The sequence below is a fragment of the Orycteropus afer genome, unplaced genomic scaffold, assembly GCF_000298275.1.
Source record: "Orycteropus afer afer isolate SDZICR_OR568_19922 unplaced genomic scaffold, OryAfe1.0 scaffold00152, whole genome shotgun sequence".
In the NCBI taxonomy this organism is placed as follows: Eukaryota; Metazoa; Chordata; class Mammalia; order Tubulidentata; family Orycteropodidae; genus Orycteropus; species Orycteropus afer.
The window spans coordinates 4,035,965-4,052,991 of NW_006921739.1; the positions used below are offsets into that span (position 1 = coordinate 4,035,965).

The following is a 17,027-nucleotide window of genomic DNA, read 5'->3' on the forward strand; positions in this document are numbered from 1 at the left end:
GGCTGATTTTTAGGTTAACTCTTAAGTCCTACCAGCACTCGGGAATCTCCAAGCTGTTTGTGCCGCCAGGATTGCTGCCAGACCGCAGCTCGTTATGTCTCCTTTTTTGGTATTTTCACGCAGATTCTTCTGCAAGTTGGGGTTTAGTCCACTTGTATATCCTTCCCTTTAAGACTCAGGGGTTCAGGGTTATCTTCTGTGTCTGTGTTTACTGGTTTCCCTTTTCTTTGTTGAAGAGGGTCTGTGCAGTCTTTCTGCCTAGTCCGCCATCTTGCCAGAACTCTCCTGTCCTCATCTTTGCTTTTTAACACTTTATAGAGAGGTCTTGTGCAGCAGATTTGCCCAATGAAGTTCATTTTTTGATTTCTTGATTGCTGTTTCCATGGGCATTGACTGTGGATCTAAATAAAATTAAATCCTTGATGATTTCAATATTTGCTCCATTTATCATTAGGTTGCTCAGGCCCAGTTTTGAGGACTTTTGCTTTCTTTATGGGGAGGGGTCTGAAATTCTGCAAGCTCCCAGACAACCACATTTTGAGTAGGAGTACTAAAAGAACAAATAGAACTTCTGTATCTGTTCTGGTTATCTAGTGCTGCTCTGACAAGAATATACTACAAATGGGATGGCCTTAACAAACAGGAGTTTATTCTCTCATAGTCTGGAGACTTTAAGTCCAAATTCAAAATGCCAGGTTCTGGGGGCTGTGTGAAAGCCCCTCAACCTTGGGCTTCAGCTGTCTCCTGCTCCCAGCCCACTGAAATTAGAGGCATCTCTTCACTTAAGCAGCTACTGGCTGCTGAGGCTAACAAGCCCAAGGTTGACAAAAAAAATGACACAGTCCCAATGTTACCAAACCACGTGGCAGGCCATTAATTCAAGTCCACTGTAAGTCCCAAAGCTGGCCGAGCATGGCAGGATGCTAAACAATGTCATGGCTACACGCAGGGCCCAAGGGTGCCATAAGCTAGAGACCATTCCCCAAGGCTTCTCCTTATATCCAAGAAGCAGACCACATACCCAAAGGCAGCTACTCAGCTGCTCACAAGTAGATTCCACCATGAAGTTGATTACCAGTCTTATCATGGGAAATACTACATCCAGCTGCCCAGACATTCAACCAGGCCCAGCCAAGTTGAAAACAGACTTAACCACCACAGTATCATACTTACATTTTCTCCCTATTTTCAGATCTCATATGAGCTAATTCTGCTTCATCTTTTTCTTCCATGGAAGAACAGATTTTAGCAGAACAGTTTGTATCCCCAGCCTCTCCTTCTCCATTTCCATTTCCTCTGAAGATTTTCCCCATTGTTGCTAAAACAAAAATTCCTCTTGTTTCTTCCTGCATCTCAGTCTGGTGATTTATGTATATTCTTCCATTCACTCTGACATTTTCAGGAAAAAAGTTTTAATTCTGACTCCTTATCTCTAAGCTTCTCCAAGGTAAGGACGATGTGTTACTATCTTTATATTTCCTGGTACTTAGAGCTTTTTACTTACATAAAGTGCTATATATATATATATATATATATATATATATATATATATATATATAAAATTATAACAATCATAGTGATATATTTAAAGCTCTGGTAGCGTAGTGCCTAAGGCACTTGACTGCTAACCAGAAGGCTGGCGGTTCAAACCCATCAGCCACTCCTCGGAAGAAGATGGGGCAATCTACTTCCTTAGTGATACTGCCTCGGAAACCCAAGGAGGGGTCACTATGAGTCGGATCCAACTCTACGGCACATAATAACAACAACAATATCACTTTAAATAAATCATTTCATTTGACTTTACTACAATTATCTATGGCTTACAGCAGTGTGAGGTTACTTATTTGTTATTTCTTTCCCCCCATTATTACCCTCATTTTTTTCATTATTACCCTCCTAAGAAGCTCCTCAGGAGCTCTGGTATTATAGTGCCTAAGGCATTTGACTGCTAACCAAAGGCTGGCAGTCAAACCCACCAGCCACTCCTCAGAAGGAAGGTTGGGCGATTTACCTCCATAGTGAATACCACCTCAGAAACTCAGTGAGGGTGTGATGGTTAAGTTTGTGTGTAAACTTAGCTGGGCCTGGTTGAGTGGCTGGGCAGCTGGATGTAGTATTCCCCATGACTGGCAATCAACTCCATGGTGGGATCTACCACAAGCAGCTAAGTAGCTGTCTCTGGCATGTGTTCTGCTTCCCATATATAAGGAGAAGCCTTGGGGATAGTCTTATGGCATGCTTGGATCCTGTATGTCGCTATGTCATTGTTCAGCAGTCTGCCATGCTCTGCCGACCTTGGGACTTACAATGGCCTACCATGTGGTTTGGTAACATCGGGACTGTGCCATTTTATTTGTTGACCATGAACTTGTTAGCCTCAGCAGCCAGTAGCTGCCTGAGTGAAGAGATGCCTCCAGCTTCAGTGGGCTGGGAGCAGGAGGCAGAGCTGAAGCCCAAGGTCTAGGGGCTTCCACACAGCCTGGCACTTTGAACTCAGACTTAAAGCCTTCAGACTGTAAGAACATAAACTCCTCTTTGTTAAGGCCATCCCATTTGTGATATTTCTGTTAGAGTGGTACTAGGTAACCAGAACAGAGGGGTTGCTATGAGCCGGAACTGGCTCGAGGGCAGAGAAGTTTTTTGTTTTCTTTTTTTCTTTTTTAAGAAACCTTTTGAAATTGTTTTTCCTAATGCACCTCCCCATGACACTTTAATACCACAAATATACTGTAGATATCTATAGATCTATTTGTGTTGGTTATTGGGCTTAAGATAGACACGAACAATTATAATAGTTAAGGATTTTATACCTCCCAAGAATCAATTTTCATTCCTTTGGAGGCACTGTCACTCCTTTTGAGAATTATTTTTACAGAAGAGAAACTGAGGCATAGACAGGTTAAGTAAATTGGTCAAGGATACACTGATAAGAAGGAGCAAAACACTCAATAACAGTTGGGTGAATAAAATAATAAATGAATAAGTGGGTGTATGGATAGAAGGATGACTGATACAAAGAATATTACACTTTCTGTCCTGAAGGAGGCTTGCAATTTAATTATGTTGTATATATCAGTGCCCCCTACTACATAGGTTCAAAGACCCAAAATCCAGTTTAATCAGTCCATAGCTAGTGTTCTATAAATGTTTTATTTATTTAACATGTTGTGGAATAAAAAGTAATATACTGTATAATATATTTTATAAACAAAAATATAAATGTTGGCAGAATTTAAATATTTCTGATTAAAAAAAAACTTATGATATTTGAGAGATTAATATTTTCATCTGAATATAAATGTGTTGGAAATCTTTTCCCACAGGCAGAGTGTTTGTCCACGAGTGGGCCCATCTCCGGTGGGGAGTGTTTGATGAGTACAATGAAGATAAGCCTTTCTACAGTGCTAAGTCAAAAAAAATTGAAGCAACAAGGCATGAGCATTTAAAATTTCATAAACGATTTCAGGATGTAACTGATCTTTTCTTTAATTTCTTTCCTAATGCCAACCTTTTCTTTTTGTCTTGATGTAGATAATGGATGCTATATGATAAAATAGAGCATTTCTTTTATTTTAGAAAATTTATCTTAAAGTAGCTGGTTGCCAATTTGAAATACACATAACTTCAAGAGCATTTGGTAGCCAATTTGACATATTTTACATCTCTTTCCCATAGCTGCTAGTGTTCATTGTGCTGAAAATGTGCTCTGTGTAAAGAGTTGTACCACACGCTCAGAAAAGATAAAAACTATTGAAATTGCCCATGAATGAAAAAGGGCTAAAACTAAAACAAAAAACACACTGCCATCAAGTCGATTCTGATTCCTAGTGACCCTTCAAGACATAGTAGAACTGCTGCCCCATAGGGTTTTCAAGGCTGTAAATCTTTCTGGCGTGTGGTGAGGAACAGCTGGTGGGTTTGAACTGCTGACCTTTTGGTTAGCAGATGAGTTTTAACCACTATGCCACAATGTGGGCTGAGTAAGATATTAATCAGCTTTAAGGAGCCAACTGAGAATTTCTTGGCTGTTTATAAAGATGATTTAAAATACTAGTACAGCATCACAATTAATAGCAAACAATTTTCTTGGTTTTGGGATCAAAAGAGTAAAATATTTCAGAGAAATTGGTTTAAAATTAGGTGTTATCAGCCTAATCACTATAGATGCCCTGCAGGGGATAGATCACAAATGAGAAAGTTAGAAGTTACATGATTAAAAGTTCATTCCTCTGTCCTTCCTTCTTGTACCAGTTTTTGAGACGTGTATTTTAAAGAGTATTACCTTTATTGCATTTGCTTACATCACATTATGCCTAAGAAACTAGTTTCTGCTACAAAATAGTCATCATGGATTGTTGATATAAATAGGTTAATTACGTTCACTGGGTTTTGGGACAATATAAGCATAAACATATTTAGGAGATTCCTTAAATGACTGAAAGCTCATCATTGCTTCCTGAATTTCAACTGAAAGTACATTGAAAAGATAAAAGTATATTCAAATCCCTGCATATTTATTATAATTACTGTCACTTATGGCCAATTCCAAGCACTAAAACTTAGGTCTAAAATATTCCATTAGTTTTCAGCCACTCCTAGGAAGGAAGACTAGGCAATCTACTGCCATAGTGATACTGCCTCGGCAACCCAAGGAGGGGTCACTATGAGTCAAGGCTGACTCGATGGCACATAACAACAACAGTTTTCATTCTGGAACCTAGGGTCCTTGGTGTTGTTGCTGTTATTGTTATGTGCCTGTCCCACTCACAGTGACCGCTCCTTGGGTTTCCAAGGTGGTATCACTATGGAAGTAGATTGCCCAACTTTCCTTCCAAGCAGCCCTTAACTCATTGCTTCTAGCCACGTTCCTCTTTGGATAACAGTGCTCCTTGACTAACTGAAACAATTGTAGCTATACCATGTCCCATTGTTGGGGGCTCTCTTCTCTTGCAAGATATCTATAAGTAATTTTGAACTAATGTGGTTTTAAAGTTCCCTCACAAGATGCCTGAAGCACATTTACCACCAGGGAAAAGAGGGACTCTCCAATCATTAGCCTAAGCAGGACAGCAGCAGCTTTAAATTCAGCACAGAACTCAGCCATTGTATATATGGAGTTCCCACTGCAATGTTTTGAAAATTTTTCCTCCATAGCTTCTTGAAGAACAGATATCATTCTAATAGGAACCCTTAAGCTTTGCTGTCAGGTACACAAAGAAGATTAAATATCTTCATATAACATGATAATTAAATATTTAAGATTTTCAAAACATGTTAATGATTAGGTTGCTTTTGTCAAAGACTAACTGTCATATATTTTCAGGTGTTCCATAAGTATCTCTGGTAAAAATAGTGTTCATAAGTGTCAAGGAAACAGTTGTATAACCAGAGCATGCAGAATTGATTCTCAGACAAAACTGTATGAAAAAGATTGTCAATTCTTTCCTGATAAAGTTCAAAAGGAAAAGGCATCCATAATGTTTATGCAAAGCATTAATTCTGTAAGTATGCCAACAATTGCTTCTATATTTTATAACCAAATGACTTATTATATTGTTTTTAAATTATCTGTCCAGGTGACCTGAAGGAGTAGATCTATTAATATAAGATTGTTTGGATATTGGCTACACACTAAAAAAATGGGAGCTCTGGTGGTGCAGTGCCTAAGGCATTTGACAGTTAACCAGCCATTCCTTGGAAGGAAGGTTGGGCAATCTACCTCCTTAGAGATACTGCTTCGGAAATCTGAGGAGGGGTCGCTATAAGTCCGGTCCCACTGGGTGGCAGTGAGTTGGCACATAGTAAATACTCAACTAGTGCTCTGGTAGCGTAGTGCCTAAGGCATTTGACTGCTAACCAGAAGGCTGGAGATTCAAACCCACCAGCTACTCCTCAGAAGGAAGATTGGGCAATCTACCCACATAGAGATACTGCCTAGGAAACCCAAGGAGAGGTCGCTATGAGTCGGGTCTGACTCGATGGCAAATAACATTATTGTTGTGATTAAAAATTCACCTTAGTATGTATTGATTCCTCATTGAATATTTCATTCAATAAGCAATATATTTTCAAAACAGATTTTTAATTTTTTTCAGTTTTGTAGTTAGACTTCAAAATGCATGTTGTTGTTATTGTGTCATCATCAATTCCAACTCTCAACCCTATAGACAGAATAGAACTGCTTCATTGGGTTTCCTAGGCGGTAATCTCTTTCAGAACATGTCTTTTCTCCCATGGAGTGACTGATGGGTTTGAACAGCCAACCTTTCAGCGAGTATTTGGATGCTTAACCATTGCATCACCAGGGCACCTTTAAAATGCATACCATATTAAAAAAAAAAATTAATTTTTTTATCTCACTAATCTTTTAGGTGGCTGAATTCTGTAATGCAAAAAACCATAACCGAGAAGCTCCAAATCTACAAAACAATAAATGCAATTTCAGAAGCACATGGGAGGTGATTAGCAATTCTAAGGATTTTAACACCACCACACCTATGGTAGAACCACCCCCTCAACCTGCCTTTTCATTGCTGAGGATCAGTGAAAGAATTGCATGCTTGGTTCTTGATAAATCCGGAAGCATGTCGGTAAGTTTCGTGGCTCATTTTTCTCAGATGGGGGTGGGGGTGGGGGGTTAGTGGGTGACTAAATAGTTAAGAAAGCATCATACTCTATCTGTACCTGGGTTGTTCTTAATTGCATGATGGCATAAAGTCCTATCACTTTCTGTGGTTCTGACCTCAACAGCAGGAACAAAATGTGGTAGTGAAGGTAAGATGCCAATAGAGTTAAACAGAAATAACACAAGAGTCCCCTCTTGCTTTTTTTCTACCCCCCAGAAAATGAAGGATTTACTGAAGAGGGCATTGAAGCCCTTTAGTAAAGCTTTAGATAAAGGATCAGAATTAGAGATTGAAATATACAAATGATTTCCAATCATGCCCCTTTTATCTATTGGGAATGCTTGAGAGACATGGGAATAGAGTGAAATGGAAACTGCTAAACTCCTAGTCCACGTTAAAGAACAGGATTAACTAGGATAATTCTTAGCAGGGCTTTATTTTATGTATACCACCTATACACCTACCTCTTTATGATCAAAAACACAGAAAAAATGTATCATAATAAAGAAGATATGACCAAACACAGCCATTCATTTCTTTTACTAGGATTCAATGAGTATCTACTCTGTGACAGGCATTGTGCTAGGCTTTGAGAGTAGAAGTCCACAAACTTGAGGAGTTGATGGTTGAACAGAGAAAATGTTCTCTCCCTTTCCTCGTTCATATTTGGTGCAAGCACCCACTTCTTCCAGGGAAAGCCGGGCTGGGCTTCTAGCTGACCTTTCTTTTCATCTTCCACAAGGCCCAGTGCTCACTATTACTGCTGTATATTAAACTGAAATTACACATCTTTGTCCCAATACAGTGGCAGCTCCTCAGGACTTGGAACTATATTTTATTCTACTTGTATCCCCAGGGCTTGCTACATGTAGGTATTCAATAAATAATTGTTGACCTCAACAAACTATAATCAAGCAGATACAATGTGAAAAGGCACTCAAAATTATGGCAATTTGAGACAAAACTAGAGTGCTAAAGATGAGAAAAAAAAAGTCTTCAACTAGTGGTGGTTATTGAAAAAAAAAATGGGGATGGTTCAGCTGAATGCAATGAACATTGTTGTTGTTGTTGTTAAGTGCCCTTGAGTCGTTTCCAACTCCTAGCAACCCCATGCACAGCAGAACGAAACACTACCGGATCCCACACCAGCCCCACCATCCCTGATATACTTGAGCCCATCATCGCAGCCACCGTGTCAATCCATCTCGTTGAAGGCCTCCCCCTCTTTCGTCGACCCTCCACCCTACCAAGCATGACATCCTTCTTCAGGGAATGGTCCCTTCTGACAACATGACCAAAATAGGTGAGACGAAGTCTGGCCATTCTTGCTTCCAAGGAGCATTCTGGCTGCACTTCCTCCAGGACAGATCTGTTAGTTCTTTTAGCAGTCCACGGTACTTTCAGCATTCTTCGTCAGCACCACAACTCAAAAGCATCAACTCTTCTTCAGTCTTCCTTATTCATTGTCCAGCTGTCACATGCATACAAGGCAACTAGAAATATCATGGCTTGTGTCAGGAGCAGGTTTCCAGAAATGGCAGCAAAGTGCTAGACACCAGCCTACAGAGGTGGTCTAGAAGGTGTGACTGGGGAGAGATAAGCTCCTAATTGGGATAAAATGAGCAGCCTCTCCTAGACAGGCTGCAGGTAGAAGCTTAAAGGCAAAGCAAAAATGTGGAGAGCACACTCACTAATGGTAATATAAGACATTATGATTTGTTTCCAGGGAGCTCAGAGGGAAATTTGGGCAAGGAAGAGAACTGTGACAGTGGGGCTGATGAATTAGCACAGAACAACAGTGTGGTGGTAAGGAAGAGGACAAATGGGTGAAGAGGCTTACATCCTGCCAGTGACCCAGTAAAGCCCTGGGTGTGTAAAGACCCAGTGTGTGAGTCCTGGTGTGTTAACAAAGAACTGGTTTCAAATAATCCATTGGTGGAGAAATGGTGGGGGAGGCAGGGAATGAGAGAGGAAAGAGACAGGGTCAGACTGGGCCTTTCAGGACTCGGTCAACGCTTGGTAAATTTCATCTTTTGAGCAGTTCTGCTCTCCAGTGGGGAATCCTTTGGGTGACACAAATGATTAAGTGTTAGACAACAACCCAGAGATTGGTGGTAGTGCCTAAGGCACTTGACTGGTAACCAAAAGGCTAGAGGTTCAAACCCACCAGCCACTCCTCAGAAGGAAGATTGGGCAATCCGCTTCCGTAGAGATACTGTCTCGGAAACCCAAGGAAAGGTCGCTATGAGTTGGGACTGACTCAATGGCAGTATGTCTGTTTTTTGGAGTTAGAGGCACCTCAGAAGTAAGGCCTGTTGATCTACTTCCAAAAGGTCACAGCCTTGAAAACCTTATGGTGTGCAACCAAGAATCTACTGTTGTGAAAGACCTCTACTCCTTACTATACTATCATGTGTCCTATAGCATATAACTATATTTTTAAATTTTATCAATTGGAAAAAAATGACAATGGCTTTCTTTCGGAACAACAGTTATGAAAGTTGCTTTCACAGAAAATTCTTACCAACAAACGCTGTGCACTTATTTTATGTAATCTATTACCTTCCAGTGGAAAATCACATGGCTATTTTTCTTGTTCTTTTTTATTCAGAATTCTAATCGCCTGGATCGACTGAATCAAGCAGCCAAACACTTCCTGCTGCAGACCATTGAAAATGGATCCTGGGTCGGAATGGTTCATTTTGATAGCTATGCCAATATCAAAAGTCAGCTAATCCAAATAATAAGCAACAATGAAAGAAACAAGCTTGTGGAGAGCTTACCTACAACAGCTTCGGGAGGCACTTCCATCTGCTCTGGAATTGAAGCAGCATTTCAGGTGAAAATCGATCTGCAAATACAGCTTGTATTTTTGTTTTGTTTTGTTTTTCAGGACATTTCTATGTTAAGTGTTACTGCTTTACTTACTGCATGCTTTTAATATAATTAGTTCAAAAAAGCACAGTGCTTATAAGCATTTAGGAAAATAAAAGCTCAATTACTTTTTTTAAAAGATCAGTGAATCAATGAATAAACTGACTAGTGACTAAATGACTATAAAACCAAACCAATACCAAGCTATTTGCCATCCAACTAATTCCAACTCATGGTGACACCATGTGTGTCAGAGTACAACTGTGATCCACAGGTTTTTCAGTGACTGATTTTCAGACACAGATCACCTTTTTAGTTAGCAGCTGAGAGCATTAATCTTTCTACCATCCAGGGACTCCAAATAGCTATAAAGTCCCACTAAATTACAAGCTCACTGAGGTAAGGGTATTTATCTCTTTCATTATCATACAAAGTACATGTTCAAAAAATGTTTGTTAAATAATGAATGTGCTTGAGCAGCAAAGCAACCAACTTTTAGGGCAATGAACAAGTTGTTTATAGTTATGATTATACCCTGAGCCAGTCCTCATTTCAGTTTCTATGACACTCTGTTTGGACAATCTGATGGTTTGTTTACCTATTAAAGCAGATACAGCAGGGACTGTTAGTCATATTTAGGGTTAGGCACGCTGGTTAGAGCATGAGACTTGACATCAGGAAAAGTTGGGTTTGAGTCCTGGCTTAGTTACTTAACCAGTTGTGTGATGTTAGGCAAAGTTTCCAGTCTCTTTGTACTCACTGCCTTATCTGTTACTACCTATGAAATACAGGAAAATAAGAATGCCTATCACCTAAGGTATTAAGAAGATTAAAAGAAATGATACATTTAACATACTTAGAAAAACATTTACTATATTGCATAGTAAGGAGCTCTGGTGGCACAGTCCCCAAAGCATTTGACTGTTAGCCAGAGGTTGGTGGTTCAAACTTACCAGCCACTCCACTGAAGGAAGACTGGGCAACCTACCTCTGTAAAGATTTACCACCTCGGAAACTCAATGGGGGTTGCTATGCAATGGAATCAACTCGGTGGCAGTGGGTTTAGCTTGGTTTTGGTACGCTGCATAGTAAATAAACAATTTGCATGAACTGTTATTATGAATGTTACATTTACCCAAACGGTCATCCTGAGTTCATAGTGAGTATCAATATTGTCATTTTAACGCTTACAAATCACCACCTCCTCATAGTCTATAAAATTGAGTTTGAATTCCTCAGCAGCATGATGTTATTCCAAGGCCTCCTACTCCCCTATAAAACTGCCTTCACCTATCTTTCCAGCCTGATTTCTCAATTCTCCCCTCCAGGTGCTCTATGCTCCCACCAAATTACTGTACACATTGTATTATACCACCTCCATATCTTTGCCCATAGTTTCTCTTCCTAAAATGGTTCCCTCTTTCCCATCTTTGTATGTTGAAATTCTACCAAATCATCAAAACCCTTTCTCCTTCATGTAGGCTTTCCTGTCACTCCCAAGCATATTGAACCTCCCCCTTTTGTGAATTATATGGCATTTTAGTGCAGATTTCTAACATGAAGGCCTGGGTTCACACCCCACTTGTCACTTAGTAGCTTTGTGACCTTAAGCATGATTCTCAACCTCTCTATTCCCAGTTGTCTTAGCATATAGAATTGTTCTTATTTTCAATTATTTGGCATTTACACAGCAAGCAAAGCACTGTGCAAGACACTGGGATACAATAAGCTCTCCGTGCTAATGAAGCATACTAGTCCAGTGAGGGGCAGAAAACAAGAGCAGTAATTACAGATGGTGAACAAAGGGCTGTAAAGGAACCAAATAAGATGTTGTGATAGAGATTAGTTGGAAGAGGTGAGGAGTTACTGTAGGTAGAGTGGACAGTCAGGTTTTCTCTGAAGCATTTTATCTAAAATGTATGTCTTTAAAAGAAATGAAGGATCCAGTGGTTCAGGAAGAAGGAGTAGCACAGAGTCTCTTAAGAAAGAGGGGGAAAAGAACTGGATTAATTCTCAGATATGACAGAAGTTAGTGGCACTGGAGATTGGTAAATGAGAGGGTATAAAAAGTGGTAGACAAGGACTAGATCTTTCAAAGCTTCAAAAATTATGGTAAGAGGTTTAGATTTTATTTTAAACACAAAAGAAAGCTTTGTTAAAATTAAGCATTGAGAAGGATGATCAATTTATGTTTTAGGAAAATGACTTTGCTTGCCCCATATGAAATAAATGGTATGGTTCAAGAGTGGTAGTAGAGGAATGGATAACCAAACTATGGTACATAGACACAATGGAATACTATGCAACCCTAAAGAATAACCTAGAATCTGCAAAACACCACATAATGTGGATGAAAGTGGAGGATATTGTGCTGGGTGAAGGAAGTCAATCACAGAAGTACAAATATTATTTTAGTCCATTATTATAAAAGTCAAGGAAAGATTTATCTATGGAAGGAAATTTTCTTTGTTGGTTACCAGGGGTGGGAGGGGAGGGGAGGGAACACAGATAGTTAGAGATAAGTATTAATTTGGGTGAAGAGAAGGGAAATATATCAAATGTGAGTGATAGACATGGTGGCATTGAGGAAGAGGAAGAGAGAAAGAGATACATGGGAGGTACAGACAACAAAGATGAACCCTTTTGCACATACAGTACTATGTTGTCAGTGAAGGCAAACATGGGTATACGGGGGGATAGATGCGTGGACAGGCTGAACTATTAGGTATGTCTATGAAGTGGGGAATGTACCCTAGACCACATATAGGGTTGGCAGACAATGGTCCTATAAGTGTATTTGTATGACCTGAATTCTCAGGTGTATAGTGGAGCTGACAAGGGACAAGGTTGTAGTCACTTCTTGGCCACAGCTAGCTACTCAGAGGGACCAAGTAGTTGAACCAGTGGGCTCGGGACCATAGTCACAGTGGACATCAAGCTCAACTGTCATAACATACTACATAAAACACTGTTCGACCTCCCACTTTGGCGAGTAGTGACTGGGATCTTAAAAGCTTGTAAGCAGCCATCTACATGCAATGATGGGTCTCTCCTCATCCAGAGCAAAGAAGAATGAAGAAAACCAAAGACTCATGGAAACAATTACTCCTAGAGACTGGTATACCGTGCGATCTGCAGCCTATATGACTATGAGACCAGAAGAACTAGATGGTGCCCAGCTACCACTGTCCACTACTCAGAGGGGAATTTATGTAGGAGATTCTGGATAGAGAGGGAGAACAATGTGGAACAAAACTCAAAATCATTTGGGGAAAAAAAGGGGGGCGGGGACCAGGTTTGCTGGTCTGATAGAGCCTGGTGGAACCACTGAGACTATGGCCCCTAGCTGCCTTTCAGATCTGGAATTGAACCCACACCTGTGGCTTCTAGCCACACAAAAGACAGGCATATGAGTTGAACATTTACCTGAGGTAGATACACTCCTTGGAGAGAACAATCATGGGAGAAAGAAGGGCTGTTTATGCACCAGGAGACAGCTCAGGGGGCGGAGGGGCATGGAGAGATGGACACAGGGAAGAGGTAACTATCAGGAGGAAGTGGGAGGGGGTTGTTGCATTGTGGTAAATTATAGTCAATGTCATGAGACAAAGTGCATGTGAACTGCTGTATGGAAAGTGAATTTGCTGTAAATTTTCACCCAAATCACAATTAAAAAAAAAAAAAGTAGTAGTAGAGACATAGGGTAGAATTTGGACTTGGGTTAAATTACATAATGCATAAGGCACTTGACTGCTAACCAGAAGGCTGGCGGTTCAAACCCACCAGCCACTCTTCGGAAGGAAGGTTGGGCAACCTACTTCTGTAGTGATACCACCTTGGAAAACCAAGGAGGGGTCGCTATGAGTCAGGTCCAACTTAATGGCATATGTCAACAACAACATAAAACACATGTAAGGAGCTCTGGTGGTATACTGGTTAAGGGATAAAATACATGAAACACATAGCAAAGGTTCTATAAATGGTAGCTCTATGATGGTTTGTTACTTTTCTAGGACTAAAAAATATTCCATCTTATATTTTAATTGTCATTGTTGCTTATCTCTATATCTCCTGTATCTCTGATGAAATGTTCAGTAAATATTTTTAATTAAATTCTATTTTTTCAACATGCTATTAATAAAGGAATAAATGTGCCTAGTATGGAACAGAAACATAGATATATAGAACTGGGATAGACCTTAGATTTAATCTAGCTCAATCCTCTTCTTTTACATGTTAAGAATTTGGAGTTTAGAGAAAATAACTACTACTTCCTTTGTTACAAATCTACTCAGAGAGTGAAACTAACAATGCAGTTTCATAGATTTCACTGAACTTCTGTGAAACGCTAGAGGAAAGGATTCTTAATGCCTGCTTCCCTGTAGACCCCACAAATTCAGACCCTGCTGAATCTTAGCATCCAGCACATTGATTGACACACTGTAGAAAGTGCTCAGTAAATAAATGAATGTGAGAAAGGGAAACATAAAGGAGAGAGAACTCTATACCATTACTGGGTCTTCATTTGAACTGAAGTGATTATTTGTTATGGGGTGAGGATGCTGTAACTATGGGAAAATCTGCAGTGCTTTTAAGTGTTTACTGTAAGTAATTATAAAAGATTACCCTATTTCACAGTTTGGTTTTAATGCATGTCAGAGAATATTTCCCATATGCTACAATATAAACAGTAGTCATTCCTTGCCTCCAAAAATCCAAAAACAGTAATGAGGGGGGTCACTTTGTTGTCTGGCATAGGCTTTATTAAGAGTTTCTACACCCCAGATCCTCTTCTGAAAATCTACACACATCTCTACTCTCCTTCTATGCCCATGGAAGCCACTGCTAATCCATCACAGCATTTTTTTTTCTTTTGAAGATAGACTCACTTCCTCAAAATAGTGTTCCAAGAATCCACTAACAATTAAAGCTGTCAGAGAAAGTGAAATAGAGGTGCTCTCCTGAGCTAAGTTCTCTTTATCCTGTCTTGCAAGTATCTAATATTCAGAACTCTGAGTTTTCAAACTATTTTGCTTTGTAGTTTGATGCAGGAAAAGAGTTCAAGTCACAAATATAACCTAATAAATATAATTCATATACTCACCACATATGTGCTAAGTTCTGTGCTATTACTTTAGGAGATAAAATTAAAAATTATATATCAATCTCTAATCTTAAGATGCATGGAATTTTCTATATCTTTTCTTATCATTATACTGAGGATTTCCTAATTATTACACATTTACATTTTTCTTTACGAGAGGTTATGCATTGATTTTTTTATGTTGAGGGGGAATTTTTACGCATCTAACTGTAAACGTGAATCACTACATACTGAAAGCTTGGCTGAGGATAGTCTGGTTAAAGAGAGAAATATTTAATGGCAAGTTCTCCCCTTGTATTTTTTTATATGATTGTCCTGAATTCCTCAACTTTCCCTACTTATATTTTTGGGGTCAGGGTGTCCTGAGTTCCTCAAGCTGAAGTGTCATTGTCATTTAACCCAGGATGGATTTTCCACAGCCCTGCTTCCATGTAACTTTATTTAAATAAACATTTCCTGCAGCAGGTATATGGGAGTTGAGAGGGTCATGCCTAAGTTCCACCAGAGGTTGTTGATTTCAGATTCTGTGATTTTAAAACAGAGATCATCTCTTCTATTCTACATACTTGTTTATTTTCTCTGGAAATTTGTTTCTTATTCCCCAACAATCCATTTGACCTAGATATGCCTGGTAATTGATGCCATAAATTATGTTTGCAGATGATTAGAGGGAAGTTCAACCAAACAGATGGATCTGAAATAATGCTACTGACTGATGGGGAAGACAATACTGTAAAGAACTGTATGGATAACGTAAATAAAAGTGGGGCAATTGTTCATTTAATTGCTTTGGGACCATATGCTGATGAAGCAGTAATCAAGATGAGCAATATGACAGGTAAAATATGACTTTTAGATAGTAATCCTTTGATAACCTATTGCTATAAGTTGATTCTAACTCATAGCCTCCCTTTGGGACAGAATAGAACTGTCCCATAGGGCTTCCAAGGCTGTAAATCTTTAATGAAGCAGACTGCCTCATCTTTGTCTTGCAGAGTGGCTGGTGGGTTCAAATCACCAACGTTTTGGTTGTTGTTGTTGTTGTTCAGTGCCGTCAAGTCACCAGCGACTCATAGTGACCCTATGCAGAACAGAACAAAACATGCCCGGTCCCAGGCCAGCTCCACAATCCCCACTATACATGACCCCATAGCTGCAGCTGCTGTGTCAATCCATCTTATTGAGGGCCTTCCCCTCCTTCATTGACCCTCCACCTTACCAAGCATGACATCCTTCTCCAGGGAATGGTCCTAATGTTTTGGATGCCAGTCGAATACTTTAACCACTATACCACCACAGCTCCTTAGTCTTTTGATAGCAATGCATAAATGAAGAGGCTGACAACTCAACAAATTCTCTCAAGCTCCTGCTTTTAGACACTGTTCAAGGAGCTGGGGACCACAGCTAAGCCAGACACAATCACTGCTGTCAAGGTACTCACAGTCCAGCTGGCCAGAGGGACAAATAAAACCACATAACCAGATAAAAGTCCCTCATAAAAAGAGGAACACCTAGGAATAAAGTTCTGTGTGAGTAGATAAGCCATTAATTCTCCCAGGATTGGATGGAGTCAGGGAAAGAAGGAATCAAGGAAAGTGACTTCTGGGCTGAGACTTAAAAAAGTGTTGAATTTCTCTGGGAGGAAAAAGAGATAGGAGAAGATCAGGCTATGAGTAAAATCATGGTGGGATGATAGTGCTAGGCATGTACAGGGAATGGTGGGAAATTCAGTGAGAACAGAGCACAGGCTGTGGGGTGTGGGACAGATTAACAGAAGTTTAGATGGAAGAGATCTAAATAACAGTTTCTAGATTAAGCATTAACTATGGTAGATGTGAAAACTGGACAATGAATAAGGAAGACTGAAGCAGAACTGATGCATTTGAATTGTAGCATTGGTGAAGAATATTGAATGTATCATAGACTGCTAGAATGAACCAATCTGTCTTGGAGGAAGCACAACCAGAATGCTCCTTAGAAATGAAAATGGCAAGACTTCACCTTTCATACTTTGGACATGTTATCAGGAGTGACCAGTTTCTGAAGAAGGACAACATGCTTGGTAAAGTAGATGGTCAATGAAAAAGAAGACAACCTTTAATGAGATGGATTGACATAGTAGCTGTGGCAATGGGCTCAAGCATAGCTACGATTGTGAGTATGGCACAGGACTGGGCAGTATTTTGTTCTGTTGTATATGAAGTCACTAGGAGTCAAAAGCGGCTTGATGGCACATAACAACAACATGGATCCATGGTGGTGCAGTGATTAAGCGTTCACTACTAAGCAGATCAGTGGTTTGAACCAACCAGCTGCTCTGAGGGTTAAAGTCTGTTTCCATAAAGATTTACAGCCTTGGGATGGTTCAACATTAGAAAAACAATCAATGTAATCCACCATATAAATAAAACAAAGGAGAA

At 39.7% G+C, this 17,027-nt stretch overlaps 1 protein-coding gene across 1 annotated transcript in view; it reads left to right on the forward strand.

Annotated features, from left to right (window-relative positions):
• CLCA4 (chloride channel accessory 4) overlaps positions 1-17,027 on the forward strand; it is a 44,422-nt gene that overhangs the window by 11,444 nt on the left and 15,951 nt on the right. The window contains exons 4-8 of the mRNA XM_007946175.1: positions 3,327-3,435; positions 5,327-5,504; positions 6,375-6,593; positions 9,241-9,468; positions 15,268-15,445. Of these exons, the coding sequence (XP_007944366.1) occupies positions 3,327-3,435; positions 5,327-5,504; positions 6,375-6,593; positions 9,241-9,468; positions 15,268-15,445 (912 nt within the window). The remainder of the gene's footprint in view (positions 1-3,326; positions 3,436-5,326; positions 5,505-6,374; positions 6,594-9,240; positions 9,469-15,267; positions 15,446-17,027) is intronic.